Below are 24,733 nucleotides of genomic sequence, written 5' to 3' on the forward strand. Positions count from 1 at the left end.
AAAATAAAATAAAATAATATAAAATAAAAAAAAATAAAAAATAAAAAAATAAAATAAAATAATATCAGATTTATATCCACAGATCAAACAGCAGCTGCCAACAAACCTGACATTATCTTGTTCGACAAGACAAATAAAACGATCGAAGTAATCGATATAGCGGTGCCCCTTAATCGCAACATCCAAAGCACATACTCCACCAAAGTATCGATGTATGCAGCTTTGGCCATAGAACTGAAACAGATGTACAAAGCGAGGGAAGTGAATATAATTCCAATAATTATATCGTCCACTGGATTAGTACCTAAGCATTTAATAAAAAACTTCAAGAAGTATGACTGCCAACATTGGATTAGTACCTAAGCATTTAATAAAAAACTTCAAGAAGTATGACTGCCAACACCTCTTAGAAGACATGCAGAAGTCGACCATACTGGACACATGTGCAATAGTTCGTAGATTTTTAAATATTTAAGTAATAGTAATCGCAAGGGCGTAGAACTTGGACTACGCTCCACCAGAGCACAATCCCTTGAAAATTTTATCGGGGACGTGTAATCTCCGGCAATAGCCGAGATGGATTAAGTTCAAATAAAATAAAATAAAATTAAATGAAATAAAATGAAAAAAAAAAGAAAAGACAACTCAATACACAAAAGTAAGTTAAAATAAATAATCAAAATCAACTCAAAACACTCAGTGTTAACTTCTCTTCCGATACACTACATGTTTCACATCTTTTTTATCGACCCAAAGCGACCCCCAATAGCCACCTAACCGCCATCATCACTACTCTCGTGCTTTTACACTGGACTTTTTATGCTTAGATTTAAGGAGCGCAGTGGTAGAGACACAGTTCTCTTTCATCGCTAGACTTTGAAACGCATTCAAGCTAATAACTACCTGACTGACAGTTTGCACCTTTGTAAACAGCTTTACATTGCTGCCATTTCCTTTTAAAGTCTTCCGTATGTACATATGCATTTATTTGCTTGCCGACATACAGGTAGTGTCCACCGAACACACACTAATATATGCACTATATACATATTTATATACAGATTGCTTATATAAAGCGCATATAAAATGAGTGAAGTCACAGTTGAAAGAACAAAATATTATCATAAACAACTACGAGTACTAGGGCGACTGTATAGTCAGTATCTATGGATGTAGTATTTGTACTTAGTATACTCGTACAGCCGGTGTTAACGTTGACATGCTCACCTGACGTGGCGTTTTTTGTTTTTATATTCAATTTGTTTGTGTTTTCTCCCTTTATTTGTAGGGGAAAAAATGTCAAAGTGGTTAGAAAATGTATATGTAATATACATATATGTTAAATACATGCGCTGTGTTGAGGTCTGGAGGTTGTTCAACTTGTATGTTCTGCATTTTCTCGAATAAACGTTTAAGTTGCTTGCATACCCATATTTTGTGGGTAATTATCATCGCAGTTTGTGGGTTACAGTGTTTTGCGGGTAGTGAATGCTCTTGCATACAATTTGTGACTACAGCATCATCAGGGAGATACTGTTGTTTAAGCAGATTAAGATACTGTAGAGCAAGTGCGCCGTCATTTGTGTCAGCACCATCACCTCTAACTCGTTCTCATTGCGGTTTATGGTTCCATTCGATAGCAAAGAGTTGCAATAACCTGTGAAGTTTTTAATACCTATAAAAGTTCCTCTAGGAGAGCATGCAGATGACGGTGAGTTTGAATTTGTGTCTGCAACAGAGACGGATTTGATACAGTGTGTACATGAAATTGAAATTTGAAAAGGTCGAGCGAAGGAGCACCAGGAAATTTGGTGGCTCCTGAAACACTCAGGCTAAAAAGCCCATTATATTTAAAGGTCTGAAAAAGGGGTAGATAGTCAAGGAGGGAAGGAGAAAAGTATCAGAGAAAGAGATAGGAAAGAATAGAGACAGAGACAGAGGTAGTTAGTCCAGTGAGAATTTACCAGACTCTTTGCTAAATCTCTAAATATCCTCCTGTTTTAGAGAACGAATATTACTCCTTCCCACGACATCGGAACCCAAAACTCGTAGCCGTGCTCTAGCAAAGGCAGAACTCTCACAGAGGAAATGCTCAGTGCTATTCGCCTCCTCCAAGCATGACAGGTACATTGGGTCCTCAATGATTCCAATGGTGGTCCCATGCTGACCCCATGGGTTGTGTCCTGTAATGATACCGACCATCAACCGAACGTCTTTCCTTCTAAGTTTTAGTAGGAAGTTTGACAGTTTTCTGTTCGGATTTGTCACAAAACACTTTGCAGTTCTGCAGCGTTCTCAACCGAACCATCGCTCTTTATGTATGTAGATTGCAACATAATCGCTGATCCAATTCATGATTCCTGCGGAACTGATTCCGATTATTGACTCTGGCCCTTGTGGGGGAACCGCTGATCCACGGTTGGCTAATTCATCGGCAATTTCGTTTCCTTGAACACCGGAATGTCTCGGAACCCATATAAGTACAAGCCTCTTTTGTCTTGCGATAGAATTAAGCTTCTTCTTATTGTACATTCTTGAACAATCTTCGAGGTTTGTTTGGCGTTCTCTAGGGCCTTCAGTGCAGTCTGACTGGCACTGAAAACTCCAATCTGTTTCCCGCTTCATCGCCTCTCGATTATTCATTCGGCTACTTCCAGGATGGCAAAAACTTCTGTTTGGAAAACAGTTGCCATTTCCCCCATAGTATAGTGACACTTATTACTATCGTTTAAGTACCATCCGGCTCCAGACCCTATTTCATTCATGGACCCATCGGTAAAGAAAATATCCGTCAAACCTCCCTGCATGCATTCTGGATTGCTCCATTGCTCACACAATGGAAATCAGATATCAAATTTCCTTCCAAATGAAACTGTGGGTATCACGTCGGCTTTAGGAGCCAAAAACAGTGGATACCGCTCAGATAGCAACTTAAAGATTTCTGTGTGTCCCGAAGTTCCGTCTTCGTGCCAGAAATCTTATAGTGTATACATTCTGTCAAATCTAATGCTATAGAGACCGACGGCATTTGTCTTAAATTTCTTAAAATTAGTCTACCATTTGTAATACCATCTCTTACACATATAATTAACTTTACACTCACCTCATCTACATTTCCATATCTCTGGAAGATAGCTAATATAATACTTGTGCCAAAAATAAAATGCTCACCGCTCCTCAGCCCTTCAGACCAATAAACATTTTCCCTGCCCCATTGGAAGTATTTGAACAATTTTTGGCTACTTGGACAAGAATAATCTGCTGAGTAACTTCTAGTCGGGTTTCAGAAGTCTGCATAGTTACACCACAGCTATGCTTAACATTTTTGAAGATGTTCGCCCTGCTTATGATAAAAACTACCTAACAGCGCTAGTATTACTCGATTTTTCAAAGGCTTTTCATACTACTGATCACAACATTTTGCTGAAAAAATTGTGTTATCACTATAAGTTTGGAGTATTTTCTCTGCAACTAATAAAAAGTTACCTTTCGAATCGGCTACAACAAGTTAAGTGTTGTGATAGCTACTCAAGCCTAAAACCAATTACATCAGATGTGCCGCAGGGCTTTATTTTAGGTCCAATTTTATTTGGCATTTTATAACATTATATTATAAGGAGGTTATTGGTGATCTTAGCGATACTTCTAATGCGAGCGTCGCGGACTCATTCCCATATCTTTACGCAGTGTGACTTAAGTTTTATTCCGCGATAGCTTGAACAGCACCTGACATCGTTTTTGTTTTTGTAGAAAGGGATTGGTGCATGCCAAGTGCTAAACCTGAGTTCTTATGGACAAACTCTAATTATTCCATTTAATCCAAACCAAACTAAGCACGTTAATAAATTATAACTGCCCCATACCCGGTAATGAAAAACTACTAATACAAAACTTAAAAGCTGTAAGTGGCGGGTTTAGATTTGCGTGTTGCCGCAAAACATATGTGCTTCAGCTAGCAACGGGTATATGTGTGCACATATATATGAAATACGACGCGTTGCTGCGTACGAGTGATTAATTATACGCATTTTAAGTGGTAATTCGCTTCAAAGGCATCACCGCACAAATTCAGACATATCGAAAAGCTCGCCCCCCCTAATTCGGCTCATAAGTGACAGACACAGGCACCTACAAAAACTCATCAACTTACTCATATTATAAGCATGAATTATTTATGAGCTAAGTAGTTAAGTGTATTTGTGTCAGTCGCAAAGTAAATCAAAGTGTTGGTACGCAGTACTTGCAATTAACACTCATACGCCCTGGTGGTCAGGTGTGAGTACTCTATGCTTCAACCTGCGGCCGTAAGGGGTGGATCTAACTTAACATATTGCTTTTTAATCACATTTAAACCCTGACTTGTGAGGCATTGAAATGTAATATGGCATGCGTGTGTATGCTTCATTAGAGCGGGTCGAATAAAAAGTTGGAAAATAAAACCCCACTATTTAAAGCATAAACTCGCAATTAAAACAAGAAACAGTAATACAAAAAAAAAAATACTCATATGTATTTAGAAACTTATGTGGAGATTATGACTAAAAATCACCAAAATTCGTGTTTACTCATAATTTTGGCATTTGCTGCTTGATCTTTATAAACGATCTATTGTAAGGGCGCGAAGTTTGGCACTTTTTCTTCTAAGCTGATATTATCGCCCTAGTCATATAAGGATGGCTTGAAACTTGTTTTGTTTTGGGTTTCGAAATGCACTCCACATGAGGTTTTTCTTAACAAAGGGTTTTTCCAGTGTTTTTTTGTTTTTGTTATTTGCTTTTTTTTATTAGCGTTTTCTTTTCTACTTGTTTGTTTTTTGTAATTTTTTTTTTAAGTTTTTTATAATATTTTTTTTTTTTTTTTTATAATAATTTTTTTTTGTCTTTAGTTTTTTTTTTGTTTTTTTTTTTGTTTTTTTTTTTTGTAACTTTTGTTTTTGTTTTTTTTTTTGTAATTTTTTTAAATATTTTTGTTAAATATTTTTAATATTTGTTTTTTAAGTTTTTTTGTAATTTGTTTTTTGTTTTCCTTTTTTTGTTTTGTGTTTCGAAAAAAACTCCACATGAGATCTCACTTAGGCAGAGTGGGTTTTTCGAATGTTTTTTGTTTGTGTTGTTGTTATTTGTTTTTTTATTTGCGATTTCTTTTCTACTTGTTTTTCTTTGTTATTTTTTTTCAATATTTTTTTTTATATTTGTTTTTAATTTTTTGTTGTTTTTTTTGTAATTTTTTTTTGTTTTGTGCTTCGAAATGCACTCCACATGACGTTTCACTTAGACAATGAGGGTTTCCAATGTTTTTTGTTTGTGTTGTTATTATTTGGTTTTTTTTGTACTTGTTTTTTTTTTGTAATTTTTTTAATATTTTTTTTATATTCTTTGTTTAATTTTTTTTGTAATTTTTGTTGTTGTTTCTTTTTTGTATTTTTTGTTGTAAGTTTTTGTTTTGATTTGTTTTGTGTTTTTTTAATTTAAATTGTTCTTTTGTTTAATCTGTTTTTTTTTATTTTGATTTCTTTTCTTGTTTGTTTTGAAGTTAATTTTTTGTTTTGTTTTAATTGAGACCCTCAAGAAGATCAAAAAATATCCAGAAGTTATAACAAAAAATTTACTTGATGGGTTTGAAGGCTGGCACAAATACATTTTTTTTTTTAATTTCAGATAAGTTTGCACTTAGTAAATGTTTTTTTCAAAATTTTATGTATTTTAGTCGGTTTCTCATATACTAAAACGGTCTCGTCCCGGCCTAATGACATACACATGCATATGTATTCTGTCAACTCTTTTGATGTCAGCATAGCGAATGTGTTTGTGGCAAGTTTTGAATTCAGAGAAGAATGAAAAATGTAGAGAAAGATTGCATTCAAGCCATCGCCGTCATCTTAAGTGTTTGGGCTCATGTAAATATGTAAGTTTGCTGGAAAAGCATTATTCGTACTGACTTTTAAAATGTATGTTGATGTATTGTGTGTGTGAGTGTATGTGTATGTGTGTGTGCAGAAAGTTGGAACGCATAAATCTGAACGCATTGCAGTGGCAGCTAAGCAAAAACTGTTGTAGTGAAATTTATTTGCAGCTGTCAGATGCCGCAGAACATGTCATTTATCCTACACTGTAGTAGCTCCAGCATGTATTCGCTTATATTAATATATATGTACAATACATACATACATAGACATGCACTCGCACAGGAAATTTCTTTGTCTGCACGATATTATAACCCATCAGCCTGCCTTGAAGCCTTCATTCCAAAACCAACTTTCTTGCTTAAAAAAAAAATGCAGTTTTCCTGCTCACTCGTCAACAAGCCTTGCATTTATTAGCTTTCAAAAATGCTGCGTTTTACTTTCTATCAGCTCACTTTTGTGCGCTGCCTTCTGCATGAATCGCAGTTTTTCGGAATCTTTCCTATTGTTCCACTCACAGCGCATCAGTTTAAATAGCAAAAGCTGTTTTTTTTCTTGACTGCTTCGGCTTTTCAGTAAGTCAAGTAAAAATTGCGGAAAAGTCTAGAAACAGAGGCAATCTACGAATTTGATGAAGCCGTTGCTGCGTAAACGTTGACTCTTGTGGTGGCGGTGGTAGTGTGGTTGGTATTTTGACAGAAAACAAAGCCAGCAAAATTTTGCACAGCCATTTTCAATTTATTTTGTTTTCATACATTTCAATGTAGCCGAAGTCGCAAGACAGTGAGGATTTTCGTAATTGAAGTCGGCTTATGCTGGCTGGTTACCAAATTTTGAAATATGTTATTCTCAACATTTTCGCCTAGGAGACTCGGCTGCGCTTCGCAATTGCCTGCTGAAAAGGTTCATTGAAAGCGTACACTGCTTGTTGGTCTCGAGCTCAGCTTATTGAAAACAATATTTACAACCTCCGTCTTAGAAATAAGATGCCTCCTATGGTTCTAGCGAAACCGTGCCATAGCGCACAAGATCATTTAGGGAAGCCACTTTCTAAAGGTTTTTGCTTCTCCCGGCAGACACCGTTTTCGCATTTTCAAGGCTCTTTTTCATTCATTTTGGAGGAACGTATATACTAATTTTTTCAAATTTTTCCAGCGAATATTCCATCTTTGACCTTGAACTCTCCTTCAACTTGACTCCGCAAGGACAAACTTATAATGAATTCGGACTCAGCAATCCCAAAAAGTATATATATATATTTTTTTAAATTTTTACGATGAATATTCTACGTTTGACCTTGAACTGACCTTCAATTTGATCCCGCAAGGACAAACTGACAACGAATTCGGGCTGAGCAACTCCAAAAACATATATAGAATTTTCTGTTTTAATTTTCCAGTGAATATGCTGCGTTTGACCTTGAACTGACCTTCACTTTGACCCTGCAAGGACAAATGGGTAACGAATTTGGACTTAGCAACCCCAAAAACGCAGATATCAATTTTTTGAAAATTTTCCGGTGAATATCCTAGATTTGTCCTTGAAAAAAGAAATTAGTTTTTAAGCTTTGTGGTAGTTCCGGGATGATTTCATCCCTTAAGGAGGGCTGGAAATTTGCGTACTTGCCGAGATGTATTACCGTTGATTGGAAATATAATAAAAATGGCCAAACTTATTTGAATACATACATTTTTTTATTTTTAAAGTTTTTCCGATTTTTTTAAGGCTGTATTTTGATATAGTAAAAAATTTAATTGGAGCCTAGACAATCTCTACCAAAATTACAATATTTAGGAGGTTTTTAGGAGAAACATTATTAAAATCGGTCAATAATTGCTTGCTCTAGGATTTATGAACAAAATTTGTCAAAAAATCGCCATTGTGCACTGTTGCGCAGAGTTTCCCACAAAGTTTCCCTCACGTGCCCAAACAGATAGGCGTGGCAACTTGAAATTTTGTGTAAACACCTTCAGAATATTCGGTTCTGAAATACGACTGAAAGTCAAATCAAAAATGTAAGCTAAAGAGAAAAAAAAAACGTTCGAATGAAAATCGCTTAGATGGCTGCGTAGCCCCTCAAGCAACGAACTAGGAAGTTTATAACCAAATATTTAACAGAAATATTATTACAGCTATAAAAGCGGCCGCCGTAGCCGAATGGGTTGGTGTATGACTAGCGTTCGAAAAAATGGAGAACGTGGGTTCGAATCTCCGTGAAACACCAAAGTGAAGAGAAAGTTGTTTTAATAGCGGTCGGCCCTCGGCAGGCAATGGCAAACCTCCGAGTGTATTTCTGACTTTAAATAAAACTTCTCATAAAAACCATTTGCCGTTCGGAGTCGGCTTAAAACTGTAGGTCCCTCCATTTGTGAAACAACATCCAGACGCACGCCACAAATAGGAGAAGAAGCTCGACCAAACACCCAGAAATGGTGTAAGCGCCAATGGTATATAAATAAATACAAACCTGTCTTGTTGCAATATTGTTTATAGAAAATACAATAGTTGATTTAGGAAATCTTGCTGTGGTGTTATGACCTACTTTTGAGCGTAATTTTTGTTTTTTTTTTCTAACACATCTTACCCTTTAATTCTATCATTCGATCTGCTATTTGTATTTGTTTCAAATGTTGATGTTCCTATCCGATTGAATTTGCTTTCCTGAAATAGATTTGAAATGCATCACTTCGTATTGACAGTTTGGCAACTTCATTGCCTTTCGTGTCATGTTTTTGGCACAGCTTCCCAGAAGAAGACAATGGCCCATCTGCACAAGAGCACAACTTTAACTACTTGCCTTGCCTGCATACGTTCACATTTGTTTAGTTGAGAGTGTACAAATACTGCTGAATTCAACTATCAAACAGGAAATCGAAGAGCAAAACATTTGACAATTTACTGGTTGGTCTAATGCATCGATGTTAAGTTGAAGAACAAATATTAGCCAGGAAAGAGTTGGTTGGATAAATAACTGCAGGTGGTGATGATATAAACAAAATAAGAGCGAAAAAGGGGAGAAAAAAACACAAATCAAATAGCAGATAGTGGAAAATAAGAAAATAAACATGGATGGATATTTGCACACAGTGAAAGAGAGATGTTATTTTCGAGTTTTAGAGTGTCAATGCTTGCTGGCAACAACAGCTTGGCACATCAACTCGAGCTGACAACTGGATCACTCGATAAGGAATTGATGCATGGATGTATATGTATTACACACACACGCACATATATATGTAGATATGTACGCAGTATATGCACTTTTATACGTGAATTCATGCTGCCCTGTAGTGAATCAAAAAGGTCGGATTTTCCTCGTTCCTAGTGGAGCCGCAACTACGGCTAGTTCAGGGAGACATAATTCGGACCATTTCCGCAAAATGCCTTTAGCCAGCCAGTTATTGCATTAAAAAACTATATCTTAATTCGCAAAATTTGACAATTTTTTTGTACTTTATTTAATTTGAGTCATTCTCTAATTGAAATATACTCCATTCTACTACAAAGAACCATAAACATTCTGTGAAAAAAGTGCAGGAAATTGTTCAATAAAACGCAAAATAATTGTTTCATCACCAAAATTTATTTTATCGCCTGAAAATAGGCTTCATTCGAAAAAATCCATTTCAGCCAACGATTAGTCCAGTCATCAAAGCTCCTTTTAAACGCGTTTGAAGAGATCTTGTTCAGCTCTTTCAGCGAATTCTCCTTAATGGCCTCCATCGACTCAAAGCGGCGTCCGCGGAGTGGCAATTTAAGTGTTGGTAAAAGGAAAAAGTCACAGGGGAATAAATCCGGTGAATAGGGTGGTTGTTCGATGATCTGATTTGTCGAGTTTTTGGTCAAAAAAGTGTTCACAATATGAGCCTTGTGAGACAGTGCGTTATCCTGGTGCAAGATCCATGAGTTTTCTTTCCACAAATTGGGTCGTTTCCTACGCACATTCTCTCTCTCTCTCTCAAACGTCGCATAACTTCCAAATAATATTCTATATTTACCGCAGAACCATTTGGAATGAATTTCGAGTGCATAACACCATGACCATCAAAGAAAACGAGTAGTCTGACTTTCGTTTTTGACTGACTTTGACGTTGTTTTTTGGGTTTCGGCTCATATGGATAGCGCCATTCAGCCGCCTGTTCACTGGTTTGCATGTCAAACTCATATACCCACGTCTCATCAACCGTTATGATGCACTGGATAAACGTTGGGTCTGAATTCACTTGCTCAAGCATGTCTTCAGCCAACTTCTTCCGATGCATTTTTGGACAGAAATTCAACTCTCTTGTAACGAGTCGAGCAGCCACGAGGCTCATGTCCAATTGATGGTGCAAAATGTTGCCAATTGATTCGTGAGACACACTGAGGTCACGAGCTGCCTCCCTCAAACTTAAATGATGGTTTTCCAGCATCATTTCCTTGACTTTGTCGACGACTTTGGTTTCAGCCGTTGAAAACGTTGATGGGCGACCAGAACGAGGCAAATCTTCCACGACTTCTCGGTCCTCTGTAAAAGCCTTATACCACTCGTAGATCCGTGTTTTTAGAAACGTGTTAAAGCGCACTCGCCAAAGGCTTTCTGCAACATTTTCAACGATTCGCCACACGAAATCTCGTTCTTACGCACAAAATTTAAGAGAAATTCTTTGTTCGATATTTATATCCATAGTGAAAATCGCAGAGCCCACCCGCGGTTGACTGATATAATTAAATGCCAAAAACAAGCTAATTGACAGATCAGGCTTAAACTCTGCGACACTATAGAGGACAGGTGTACCAACATTCCAGCAAAAAAAAATTTAGACAATTCAAGTTTCAAACTTTGTTCAAGGTAGAGAAAAATCAAGAATTTTTTTTTCAAAATTTCACATTTTTCATGCCGTATTTTGGAAAAATGCCTATTGAATTCTAGTATAATGTAAGTTTCAAGTGGCTCAAAATTCGCGTTGATTTTTGAAGACAAAATTGTTTTTTGCTAGCAATGTTGGGTGTTTTCTTCGATATATAAAAAATGACCAGCAATCGAGAGAGAATGCGACACATTCCTTATTACCACTACGACCTAGGTGAAAAGTTGCAGCAGGCGAACAAAAAGTTTCTGCTTTTTATAGGCTCAACACAGTATCGAATGGCACAGTAAAGCGATTATTTTAACGAAGATGAGACATGCACTGAAACGCATCCAAAATGATCGATAAAATCATATACATACATCATAGAGTTGAACCAGCACTTGTGCAGTTATTCCATTGCCTAGGAACTCAATTTTAGATAGAAAACTATTTGGAATCCTTTGCATAGGGAAAAAGCGCGTATGGTAATGGAAAACTACTTTCTGGACCGAATTCGCGCCTTAGATTCTTTGCTGACACGCAATGAAGTCAACCCAGTTGTTAAGTGGCTGCTAACTGGCGCCAAAAAATTGATCATATACGAGTATAAAAGGCGGTGAGCTGGTTCAAACCATCACCAAATGCGTATTAACGGCCAAGATGGTTTTGCAGTGCGGTATGTTTTATGGGAGTGGATAGGAAGCATCGACTATGAGCTGCTCCCAACGAATAAAACACTCAATTCGAATCTTTAATGTCAAGAAGTGAGCAGATTGAAGTTGGTGTTCTACTAGAAGTAGCTCGAATTGTTGAATAGAGAGGTAGCTATTTTCCATGAAGACAACGTCAGGAGCGTACATATTTAAGGGGCGCTTAGTTGGCCCCTTTCTAACGCAAATATTATTGTCTTGGAACTATTTTTTGTACTTTATTTACATAAAAAATTAAATTGTGGGCGGATAGGGTCAGCCACTCATCGAATATTCTCCTACTAATGAAGAGAACTATACTGGATATGAATACAGTTTTACCAGGGGCGAAGAAACCTCTTCAAAACCAAGATTTTTTCATAAATAATCAATAAATTTGAAAACGAAGATATAAAATTAAAATTGCATAAGCCGCACAATCAAGATACGACGTCTGTTCAACAAATAAGGTAAATTTTCAAATTTCGCAGGCTACGTACATTCGACTTTCGATTCTTATATTGCTTTTGTGTTGGTACACTCTTCTCGAAGAAATGCTCACGGTTTTAGCAATATAGCATTTTTAGTTTGTTTGTGAGAGGCATAAATAAGATAAGTGTTTGGCGATTTTCTGCTATCTAAAAAAATGGATCAAAGAAGTTACATAAAATTTTGTGTAAAAAATGTAATTAATTGCTCGAAAACACTTGAAATGTTGAGAGTGGCATACGGAGAGAGTACGAGTACTCTGAGTAAAAAAAAATGTTTACAAGTGGTACAAGCTTTTCACAGAAGGTCGAGAAGATGTGAATGACGACGCTCGCTCTGAACGTCCCAGCACATCAACAACCGATGAAAATGTTGATAAAGTGAAGAAAATTGTTATGGAGAATCGGAGAATCACAATTCGAGAAGTTGCTGAGGATGTCGGGCTATCGGTTGGCTCATGCCATGCAATCTTTTCGGAAATTTGGGCATGAAAAGTTATAGTTTTGAGCTGTGGTCATCCGATGAAGGAATGTCTTTATAAAGAACATCCTCCCCAAATGTGAAGTAAATCGGTCCATTTGAACTCGAGATATCCTCACCGCCACCTCGAAAAAAGTAGTTTTGAGAAAAACGCGTTTTGTTGAGTTGAAGCGGTCGGATCGGAACTGATGCCATGCCATCAAAAAGGCTATAACTCATGAAATAATAGGAATTTTAAAAAATCTTCTTAATTCCGTCATTAACTGAACTTCTAAATTTTTTCAAAATTCTACACTAGAATACCCCTCTAAACCATTGAAACTTGCTTTTTATTATATAAAACTGCATATCCGAAATGTTTCTAAGAATTCTGAATGAAAAGTGTGAAATTAAAATAAAAAATTATTTTGATTTTTTTCTATTTTTTTATGCAAACTTTCTTTGTATTCTTTAATTTGCTCCATTTCAACTAGTGACTGCTTACTTCCCGACTAGTTCACATTTCCTAAAAATGTCACCAGTTTTGTACCAGAATTCCTTTTTCCACTTGTTCTTTATTTGCCATGCTCTGCATTGCATCTCGACCCACTTAAATTGAAATCGACCCCAAAGCGAGTGAATATTCGAACTTCCGTATCGTACATTATTTAATTCCATTTCCACTTTTCATTTGGCCACAAACACGCACATAAAATTCACTTACCTCTTCATAGATGAAATTATCAATTTCCTCCAAGGGTTTGCCATACATATTCTCCGGAAACGGTTCGAATTTCTTTGGCAACACGTCGCCATCCTCGACAGTCGCCTTCGTCCTCGGATGGAAGCCATACTCACGCACCAATTGAATGTGACGATTCTCGTGTTTGATTTGCGATTTTTGTGTGTAGGCAACGACTTGATGTTTGGCAACTGGAAAATATATAAAAAAATGTTTTTTTTTTTTAATTTAAATGTTTCTTTTTAGTTTTGTATTGCAAGTGATGAAAAACAAATTTAAACTGCTGAAACTCAGCTGGCATAAGAAAAATTTACAAATGAAGAAAGAGCTTTTGATGACATGGTTTCGATTGGGGATTTATTTTATTTGATGTTACTTTCACTTTTTTTTGTTTTTGACTTTACTGAGTGGCAGCCGCAAACGGATATTGAAATAAGCCCTGTTGTATTGGGGTCGCACTAACCTATTGCGACGTTTCTGTGTCGAGTTATGTGGTGTGGGTGTAGTTACTGTTTTCAAAAAACTTCTATTTTTTTTATCCTTTTTACTTTCGTTTATACAGCGCTTCGGCTGCTTGGTGATTATTGGTATGCCTTGCGGCGCTATTTGATACGTATTTAAAAAAATTTTTTTTTACCCGCTTTTACCATGGCTCACTTGCTCCATAAATAATCTAGTTAATGGTTTGCCGAAAATGCCGTTATGGCCAGTGAATGGCAGTAGGCAGCTGTAGCCAACTAATGCCGCCAACGCACAAACGAAAAGGCTAACCAGTGAATGCAATTTGGGAGCTGTGGCACAAAAAAAAAAAAAACAAAAAAAAAAATCCAAAGAAATAAAAATAGTGGTATTAAAGTAAGCAAACACTGGTGCGGTTGTTATATGGTAACTATTTGAGAGCAGCACAACACTAATGAATAGGGAAAGTATTGCATGTTGCAGTAGTTCGTTTGCGCGAAAGTCTTTAAGTGCGTTCTCAACTAACTTAGGCGGGCTTTGTTTCGAAACCTCGCAGATCTTTCGTATAATGGTAGATTTTATGCCCTCAGATCATTTTGTTTAAGTTCAGTTCAATTAGACCACTGTGGAAATTACGAACAGTTCAAGTTTTTTGCTTAAAATAAATCTTGTTTTATGGCTGTTTGTAAAAATGAAGCTGATACTAAGAACATGCCATCATTGAGAATCGGTTCAACAACCCTCAAAAAAATTATAGAAAAAACTAATGCTAAATAGTTATATATATAATAGATAAATATTTGTGCAATTAGTTTTTGGAGAGATTTAGAAAGCGTCAAAGCGTTAAAAAGTCAAGAGTTTTTCTCGAAAAGACACGACCTCATAATTGGAACAAAGCTTGACCGATTTGACTTGAGCGATATGAACTTTAATATATTTACAACTACGTTTTGCATGGAAGTAGGGATGTATTTTTAGTAGTATTTTACATAATTTATTTTTATTACATTTTTATCATTTTTTATTATTAGTTTTTATAATTTTTAGTTATTATTATAATTTTTTTATTTTTTTTATAAATTGTTTTTATTGTCTTTTTTTTATTAGTTTTTTTTTGTTCATTATTAGTGTTCTTTTTATTATTATTATTTTTTTTTTGTTATTATTTTTTTATAATTTTTATTTATTATTATTTTTAGTTATTATTATATTTTTATTTTTTTGTTTTTTATTATTTTTTTATTATTATTTTTATAATTTTTTGTTATTGGCGTTTGATTTATTGTATTATTTTTTTATTAATTTTTTATTATTATTATTTTTTTTTTAGTTATTATTATTTTTTAATTTTTTAGTGTTTTTATTATTTTTTCAATATTCTTGTATTATAATTTGTATTATTTTTTATTATCATTTTTATTATTTTTTATTATTTTTTTTATTACTTTTTTATTGTTTCTTTATAATTTTTTTTTTTTTTTATTTTTTTATAAGTTCTTTTGTTTATTATTATTTTTTTTTTTGTTATTATTTTTTATTATTTTTATTTAGTATTAATATATATTTTTATTATTTTGTCGTTTTATTATTTTATTATTATTTGCTTTTAATTTATTGTATTATTTTTTTATTAATTTTATATTATTTTTCATTATTATTTTTATTATTTTTTATAATTTTTTTTTATTTAATTTTTTATTTTTTTAGTTATTATAATTTTTTTATTATTTAGAGTTTTTACTATTTTTTTTATTACTTTTTTTATTATTTTTAGTTATTATTATTTTTTTATTATTTAGTGATTTTATTATTTTTTCATTATCTTTTTATTATTTTTTTTACTACATATTATTTTTATTATTTGTTATTCGTTTTTTTTAATTATTTTTTTATTCATTTTTTGTAACTGTCTATTTGTTTTTTTTTATTGTTTTTTTATTATTTTTTTATTCGTTTTTTGTTTATTTTTTTTTTATTATTATTTGGTTTTTTTTGTTATTATTTCTTTTAATTTATTTTTATTTTTAATTTTTTATTTTTTTTTATTACATAATTTTTTTATTAAATATTTTTCTAACTTTTTCTAAAAAACGCGCAGATATATCGACAAATCATACGTTTAGGTTGTTCACTAAGTTTTGCCATTCGTTAAGAAAAACACAATTTTATGGTTTGATTATTCAGTATTTTCCTGAACATTAATAAACTTGTTCCAACGAGACTCCAATTTACGAATTCCATCCCTGAAATTACAATAGGTAAGGCCGCAAAATACACTTCCGCAGCTGTCAGGGCCTCATCCCGAAAAATGCTTTCCACGCATTAATTTTTTTTAGGTCTGGAAACAGATGGAATTCGTTAGGCACCAAATCTGGTGGAAGCTTCAACAATTCGATCTTGGATTTTAGCCATTGTAAAAATTCCGTTGTTGTTGTTGTAGCAGCATAAACAATCCCCATACATATACTGGGAATGCTGCTGAAGTGACAGTCCTTGGCCGGATATAAATCCGGGTCGTTCCGGTTAACGAATGTTTTTCCACGATTCTTTTCCTTCAGCTGGTCTAAAAGTATAATAATATTCAGAATTTATTATTTTACCAGTTTGCAAATATTTCACAAACAAAATTACTTTCGCATCCCAAGAAACTGTTGGTAACACCATCTTGGCCGATTTTTTAACACGAACTTGTTTCGGAGCCGAAGAACCAGGTTCACACCACTCGTTAGCCTCTTGTTTTGATTTAGGATCATGGTGATAGACTTAAGTCTCATCCATAGTGATAATCGACGCACAAAATCTACTTTATCCTTTCGAAAACGCTCTAAACGTTGCTGAGAAATTCGGATTCGAATGTGTTGTTCTTCCATTGTCAAAATATTGCTTACACTGCTCAATGAGATGCCTACGGCAGCTCTTTCAGTCACTCGACGATTTTCTAATACGATTTCCTCTATTTTTTCTACGATTTCTGTTGTTTTGTGGTTTGTGGACGTCCTCGATGTGGATGGTCTTCAGGGCTTGTACTGGCACGTTTAAATCCAATAACCTAAATTTTTACTGTACTAACAGATGGCAAAAGGTCCTTATACACTTTCAACATTCGTTCATAAATTTGCTTTGCTTTTGAGCTTTCCAATAATAAAAATTCAATCACCACACGATACTTGACTTTTTCCATTGTAGAAAATAGTGGAATGGTTTGTGCGTGACCACCATTCGGTAGAACCCAGGTTTGCAACCTATTGTGGGCATGAAACACCAAATTATAGAGGAGGTTTTCTCTAAAGCGCTCTCCCCTCGGTAGGCAATGACAAACCTCCCAGAGTATTTCTGTCACGAAAGAGCTGCTCATAAAAATTCATCTGCCGTTCGGTGGAGCTATAAAAATGTAGGTCCATCCATTTGTGGAACTACATTAGGACGCGTAACACAAATTTGAGGGGTTGGTGGATACCCAAATTCAATTAAAAACTTTCATCTTAAATCACCAACCTGTTTTGGTTCATTATGAATTAGTTTCGTTTCGGAGAAGATGCTGATTCATGGGCTGATTCGTGGTGCTTACTAAAACTACCAGCATTCGGCAGTGAAAAAATATATTAGACGAACCTTTAAATATGCAAAGCAAACCCGTGGTAAAGTGCATCGTTCAGAACTACAGCAGATTTGACTGCAGGGATTAAGCAAGGAGTCACGCATACACACACAAACGTGCACATACGTACATATACACTGAGAAGTAGATATGCGTGCGGGCATTAAAAAAATTGAATTGTAGTTTCTTCTTTTTTTTTTCTTTTCTTATTATCAGCTATTTCCTGTTTATTTGCCCCAAATCCAAGCACCTAAAAGTAAGTGTGTGTGTGTGTGCTTTTAGGCGCTTTGAGACCTATGCCATTTGTGGTTTGCTTTTACTTTATGCCAGTTTCGCTTTCGTAGCATTATTACCTATTACCAGCGAAGAAATGTAAATAGGAAGAGTAAAATAGCAGAACTTATTACACAAACATTTCGCTTGAAAGGGATTTTATTATCATTTTCATTGAGCGAGCGTTGCGTGTACTTTTGTGAATGGCTGCGTGTGCGTGTACATACGCGTCTATATATACATTCGAGTAGAGTATCTGTAAGTGAAATGGCCCAAATAAACAAAATTACTTACACTCAATTTGATATTTGAGACCGAAATTATTGTGATGTATTTGAAAGTACCAAAAGATGCTTGATTGGATATTTTCTTTTTCCTTTTTTTCTTTTGTATTCAATGCTTGAATTTTGTATTTTTATTTTCGTTGTAATAAATGCGTTGTGCTATTTTATGGGTACTTTGGAGGTGCGGTAGCACTAAACGATCATATTACACTTTCAGCTTAAATAATGGTTGGCTGGTTGGCTGGTTGGTGGTGGCACGACATTTTTTCAACGCTCAAAGCTTCTGAATGGTGTAATTGAGTATTTAGATAAAAATGTTTCGATTTCTTGAGTGTTGCTGTAAGATACGTTTTTTCAACTGGAGTGACTCTTTTTCTGATGAAAAAAAAATGCGGATGTATTTATTTATTGCGCCAGATGAATGATTGCTTTCTTAAAAAAAAAGGAACAAAAATGACAAAAAAAAAATTTATATTGTATATTAAACTCAGCTGACTGCTACAAACTGCTGAAATGATTCCCTTTTAAATAGAGATTATAAAAATTATGTGTTAGTACGTGTGTTGTTTCATATTTAGGTATCTATTAGAATGCGAACTCCGAGATGCAGAAATTTCGACATTTTCTAAGTACTGGAAATCCTAATAAGCCTCAGGGATTAATTAATGATTTTTCTCTAGCTAAAGTGTAAGAAGGATTGCGAGTAAAATCCTCTCTTTTCCTTACAGAGTCCGGCACTCGAAGTGTAACCAATATCAGACCGCTCGTGCAGCTGATGCACAGGCATCAGCAGTTTGTTAGTTAGCTCAATGGCAGTCCAGAATATTGTTTACAAGTGCCCGGAAGCATTTTGCTGAGAATAAACGCGAAAAAAGAAAATCAGTAATTGATTTCAAGCGTAATTGTATAATTGCATTATATTTGGTTGTAAAATCACAACCAGCGATTGTTCGTGAGCTCGAGCATCTTAAAGTAAATACAATTTTTGTTTATCGCACCATTAATCGTTACAATGATTCTGGTAGCATCGCGAAACGTCATGAAGGTGGCTATCAAAAGACTGCAACGTCACGTGAAATGGTTCAAAAAGTGAAGAAGCGATTTGAGTGAAATCCCCGACGAAGTGCCAAACAAATGGCGAATGTACTGAAAATATCTGACCGTAGCATCCGTCGCCTACTGAAAAATTATCTCAAAGTCAAGCCTTACAAGATCCAAAAGGTGCATGATCTCACACCAAAGCAGCCACAAGTCAGACTTGAGAGAGCGAAGGAGTTCCGAATAATACAGACAAACATTTCGGTTCATGGACGTTTCAACAACACTCAGCACCGTCTCACAAAGCTCGAATGAACCAAGAATGGCTAAAAAAACAACGTTCCGAACTTCATAACGTCCATATAATGGCTCTCAAATTCACCAGAGGCGAATCCGATGGATTATACTGTTTGGGTCATTTTTGAGCGCAAGGTCTGAACTAAAAGATTCACCAGTTTCGATGCGCTAAAAAAATCCATTAGCCGCGGGTGGGACAAAATACTTGCGAATCGCATTAGGGCAGCTTGCGACTCGTTTCTGAACCGGCTTAAGGGCGTAGTCGAGGAAAAAAGTTGTCATACCGAGTAAACGTAAATTAATTCTTAATTTTGTATTATTTTCACAAATTTTTTTGAGGTATGACTAAAAATAGCTATGTGTCTCTAGGGAATTGGAATGCAATTCTTCGACACATAGTCCTTTATCCGGTTTCAGCCTTCTTCTCTCTTCTTTTTCTAACAGTTCTTGTGACCTGGACCGGTCATATGTTACCGGAGTTATACCGGGCCCAGGACTGTCACTCCAGCAGCATTGCGAGAACATTCATGGGAAAAGTTGTTGTTGCAATAGCAACAACAACAAAACATTTTTTTGGTTTCCAATAGTTCGTAGACCTATCTTAGCTAATTCATGAAGCTTTTCATTGCCCTCTCTACAGTCCGTGAGCCGGAGCCTGGTATGAACTTGAATGTGACTTTAAATTTTGTCTTTGAGGTCAAGCTCACACCATTAGTAAGAGCATGAGTGAATCAAATCCTACAAAATGCATCATACACTTGGAAATTTTAGTCTGATCCCAAGCACCAAGTGCCAATTACGCACTAATGCAATTATGCAATGGCAAAGAACCATTGCCTGCCGAAGGGCGACCGCTGTTAGAAAAACTTTTTGCACAATTTGGTGTTTCATGAACGGGGATTCGAATGTGCGTGCTTCGGAATGGTAGTCATGCACCAATTCATACGGCCGTAGAATAATCTGAAACACAGATGGCGCTCCAAACAGTAAAAAGGCGTTGTTCCCAAGTAACGACAGGTGGGCACTCCCACTATTCAGGACTGGTAGCGCCAAGCTAATCACCTACCCTGTCAGAAACCAAATAGATTAACGAAGTCAACGGAAGACAAGCCTTGTCAATGCCCTATGCTCCCGAGAGGAGTGAACAAGGAAAAAGAAAAAGTTTTGGGCGATAATTTCGCTTTATTATTACGGATGCCCGCCCCTAACCGGTTACAGCTCAGCTAATTTCATTGGAAATGAAACCGATTCCACTTACTTATTTTTGCATTCCACCACTTTTCTAATCCTATTAATTGTGAAATTTGCTAATCAAACCTTTTCTCTTTCATTGCAGCTCATTTTCGCTCAACGAAACGTTTCTTCTAAGTTGGCTTGAGAAGGATTATCGCATCCATTTGCCGGCCACACAGAACAGCGTTTGTTCCACAATGCCGCCAACAAGCAACCCGGAATTACACTTGCCGAAACCATCCGATGTTGAGGGCAGCGTCCATCACACCTCTGCCCATGACCATCACACATCGACGCGAGCGCAACTAAACCAAATTTATGCTGGCGCGGTCTCAGGTGCGCTGACACGCACACTCACGCAACCATTCGATGTGCTGAAGATACGATTTCAATTGCAGGTCGAGCCGCTCACGATAGGCAAAAAGAGCAAGTACAACTCGCTGTGGCAAGCCAGTAAATTGATTTATCACGAAGAGGGTGTACGTGGACTGTTCAAAGGTCACAATGCGGGCCAATTCATGAGCATCGTCTACAGTGTGGGACAATTTTGGTCGTACGAACAGATACGTGCGGTTATGCGTGACATGCCGTTCATGTCGACACACATGAATGTGATGAATTTTCTTGCCGGTGGTTTTGCTGGTTGTGTGGCGACAATTTTTTCCATTCCCTTCGATGTGATACGTACGCGTTTGGTGGCACAGGATCCCGGACAGGGTTATCGAAATATGCTGCACGCCGTACCGCTCATTTGGCGCACCGAAGGCGTTAGAGGCTATTTTCGTGGCTTGCAACCGACACTGGTGCAGATTGTGCCATTGGTGGGCTTCAATTTTATGTTCTACAAGAAATTCAACGAGATGTTGGTGCACACCCGTTTGGCCAGGAACGATCTCTTACCCACCTGGGTGTTGTTGTGCACTGGCGGTGCGGCAGGTGTAGCCTCCAAGGCGGTCGTCTATCCGCTGGACTTTATCAAGAAACGTTTGCAGGTGCAAGGATTCGAACAGCATCGTACGAAATTCGGACGTACGCAACGTTGCAAAGGCGTATTCCATTGCATAGAACTGACAATGCGAGAGGAGGGCATTATGGGCTTCTACAAGGGCATCTATCCGACGCTGATCAAGTCCGGCTTAATGACGGCCTTCTATTTTACCATCTACGATAGATGCAAATTGCTGCTCCATCGCTACTATAATCTGAACGATGGACATGCACATCATCCCACTAAGCCGTAAGCAAAAGCGCACTGATGAAGCGAGCGAAGTGCGGAGGGAGGAATGGAGTAGTTTATTTTGTAAATCAAGGAATCGGCCCCGGACTGAGGTGTGCGCGTACATTGTGCGTGAAGTGCACCTTTACTTATACCTCATTATATACTCTAAGAGCGTAGAATGTAGATTTGTGATAGTGCGTAAGAGACAAAAAGGAAAATCTACTCATTATAGTGAAACTAATTAGTAATTGAGCGACAAAGATATACATTAATAATTGTGAAAAAAAATGATATTCTGCTGCAAACACTCAAACACGCGCACAGCCAACCCAAGACAAATTGAAATATGTAGCAGTAGTGTTTACGATGCTGTACAGTACATTGCCAACATATTAGGAGCAGCAAGCATTGTGTGACAAAATCTAAAATAGTTTTGATGTCATAATCGAACACCAAAAAATGAAAATAAAAAATATATAAAATAAAAGGAGTTGATAGTAGATGGACGGAGGTGAAGAAGGTCAAAGCATAAACTCTGTCATACAGCAGCTTTGAAGTTCCCATGGAAGATATAGAGCTGAGGAAGATGCCGAATCCATTCAGCATTTCTTATGTGAATGCCTCGCACTTCAAATAAAGTGCTTCAAATTTATGGAAAACAATTCTTTCGGGATCTTAACCGTTTAGGCATTGCTTTGTTGAAAAGGCTGATTGCATTTGCGAAAAGGTTGGGTTAGACTAAGGACATGCAAAGATAGGCCACAGGGAACTACTTTTCTGAGCATCAGAAAGGGCTTTTACGCCTGAGTGAACTCTTGATTGAAGACCAAATATTCGAACATAACCTAGTCTGACATAACCTAATTCATTTTAGCAATTCGTAATTAATATCTGTATCAATAATTTACAGATTTTACTTGATGCACTTTTTTCACTTTGGTGTGCAAAGAAGAACTTTGTGACGTATGTTGTGTCAAAAGGGGTAAACTTTGACTGGCCTTGAAAAAATTTAGGCCCAAACTTGTGTGACAAATATTTAGCATAATCACTTGGTCTCTTTTATCGTAAAACAGGAAAAAACAACAAGAAAAAAAACCAAATTAAAAAAAAAAACGTTAGGATTTGCTAGCTGCTAGCCCAGTGTTGAATTATTACTAACTGCGTTAGTAAAGATTTCTTTAGACGTGGTAAGCTAAATGTTCACCGTATATCTGACGAAGTGAGGTACGAGTATTTTTAAAAAGAATATTTTTAAAACTAAAGCGTTCACACTGCATATTTCAATCAAAAAGTGACTTGCTGGTTAATTTGTTTTTTTTTTTAACCAATTTTTGACTTTTTTGACATTTTTTCTTCTTCAAACTTTCAAAAACGCTAAAAAAGTTTTTCAGATGCAGTTTTCTACTTTTGATTCAATCTTTTTTGGAAAATTTACTTTGGCCATTAAAACCAATTTTAAGGCGGTACTTTTCAACCAAAAAGTGTTTTTTAACGAATTTTTAGCTGTTTTGGTATTTTTTCTTTTTAAAATTTTCAAAAACGCTAGAAAAAAATTTTCAAAATTTTTTTGGAAAGTTTACTGTACATTTCAATCAAAAAGTGACTTGCTGGTTAATTTTTTTTTAACTAATTTTTGACATTTTTTCTTCTTCAAAGTTTTAAAAAGGCTAAACAAATTTTTCAAATTAATTTTTCTACTTTTAATTCAATCTTTTTTGGAAAATTTACTTTGGCCATTAAAGTCAATTTTAAGGCGGTCGCACTTTACATTTCAATTAAAAAGTGTTATTTTTTTAAACTAATTTTTGGCTGTTTTGGCATTTTTTCTTCTTCAAATTTTCAAAAACGCTAAAAAAATATTCAAAACTTTTTTGAAAAATTTACTATACATATCAATAAAAAAGCGTCTTGTTGGTTAATTTTTTTTAGACAAATTTTTGACTGTTTTGGTATTTTTTCTTCTTCAAATTTTCAAAAACGCTAAAAAAGATTTTCAGAGACAGTTTTCTACTTTTAATTCAATCTTTGTAGGAAAATTTACTTTGTCCAGTAAAGTCAATATTAAGGCAGTCGCAATGTGCATTTCAATCAAAAAGTGTTATTTTTTTAACTTTTTTTGGAAAATTTACTGTGCATTTCAATCAAAAAGTGACTTGCTGGTTAATTTTCAAAAAGGCTAAAAAACATTTCAAAGACATTTTTCTACTTTTAATTCAATCTTTGTAGGAAAATTTACTTTGGCCATAAAAGTTAATTTTAAGGCGGTCGCACTGTACATTTCTGGTTTTTAACTAATTTTTTGCGATTCTTACTGTCAAATTTAAGGCTACTTTACATAGGGAGATTTACTCTCTTAGCTTCACAGTGTGTGGACCACAGCTTCATCAACCCGGCGTTAAAACGATATTAGATCAGTAGTTTGGCCAGTTTATACTATTTTTCTATTTATTTTTCAAAGTTCATTATTACCGTTTTTTTCTATTTGTAAATAGCTCACTCCGATTTTGTAAATGAAATTTTGTAGTATTTAAGTATAATAAAGTGCAAGTTTCAAGTAGCTCAAAAATTGCTTTAATTTTTTTATAATTTTTGTCCTTGACATTATTCCACATTTCCTCTATATTTTTTATTTAATATAATACTATTTTTTACCATAATGTCTAATTAAATACCATGGAATTGCATTTAGGTGTTAGTTTGTTAGAAAATGCGCTGTATTTTTATAAAAAAATAATGAACCTTACAAAACAAAAAGAAAGAAAGAATAGTCAACACTGCTGAAAATAGTCAACACTGAAAATAGTCAACACTGAAAAAAATAGTCAACACTGCTGAAAATATTCATTGGCTGTCGCTTCTAGTAAGGACCGAAATCGCGCTGTTGACTATTTTTCTGCCCCCATCAAATATAGCTTTTTATAGAGTATCTCATATGGACACAAATTGTGCAGAAAAAACTTTCAGTTTGGTGATACGTCATCGGATACCAAACCATGTGTTGCAAATAAATAGTGGATTCTTACATTTTACACAACTGCTTCTAATTTTTTGGTAATATACTGTACGATATCACATAATGCTGGCACTTAAGAAAAAAAGAAGAAATATCAGATATATATATTTTTTTAATACAGTGTAAAACTCGTGTTAGTTTGATTATCCCGACAAATAACTATCTACCCATATACTCGTCGTAGTTATATTTATTACATTCATACA

The 24,733-nt window shown here is 35.4% G+C and overlaps 1 protein-coding gene across 1 annotated transcript; it reads left to right on the forward strand.

The window, feature by feature from the left end:
* Window positions 1–20,400: 20,400 nt before the first annotated feature.
* Window positions 20,401–24,345, forward strand: LOC128868089 (mitochondrial thiamine pyrophosphate carrier-like). Its single transcript, XM_054109821.1, has one exon. The coding sequence runs from the start codon at window positions 20,493–20,495 to the stop codon at window positions 21,534–21,536; it is 1,044 nt and encodes a 347-aa protein (XP_053965796.1). The 5' UTR covers window positions 20,401–20,492; the 3' UTR covers window positions 21,537–24,345.
* The last annotated feature ends 388 nt before the right edge of the window (window positions 24,346–24,733 follow it).

The sequence above is a fragment of the Anastrepha ludens genome, chromosome 6 (genome assembly GCF_028408465.1).
Source record: "Anastrepha ludens isolate Willacy chromosome 6, idAnaLude1.1, whole genome shotgun sequence".
Taxonomy (NCBI): Eukaryota; Metazoa; Arthropoda; class Insecta; order Diptera; family Tephritidae; genus Anastrepha; species Anastrepha ludens.

Excerpts from the sequence above, each read along its gene's own strand:
- LOC128868089 (XM_054109821.1), top strand. The coding sequence starts at position 20,493 with ATGCCGCCAACAAGCAACCCGGAATTACACTTGCCGAAACCATCCGAT.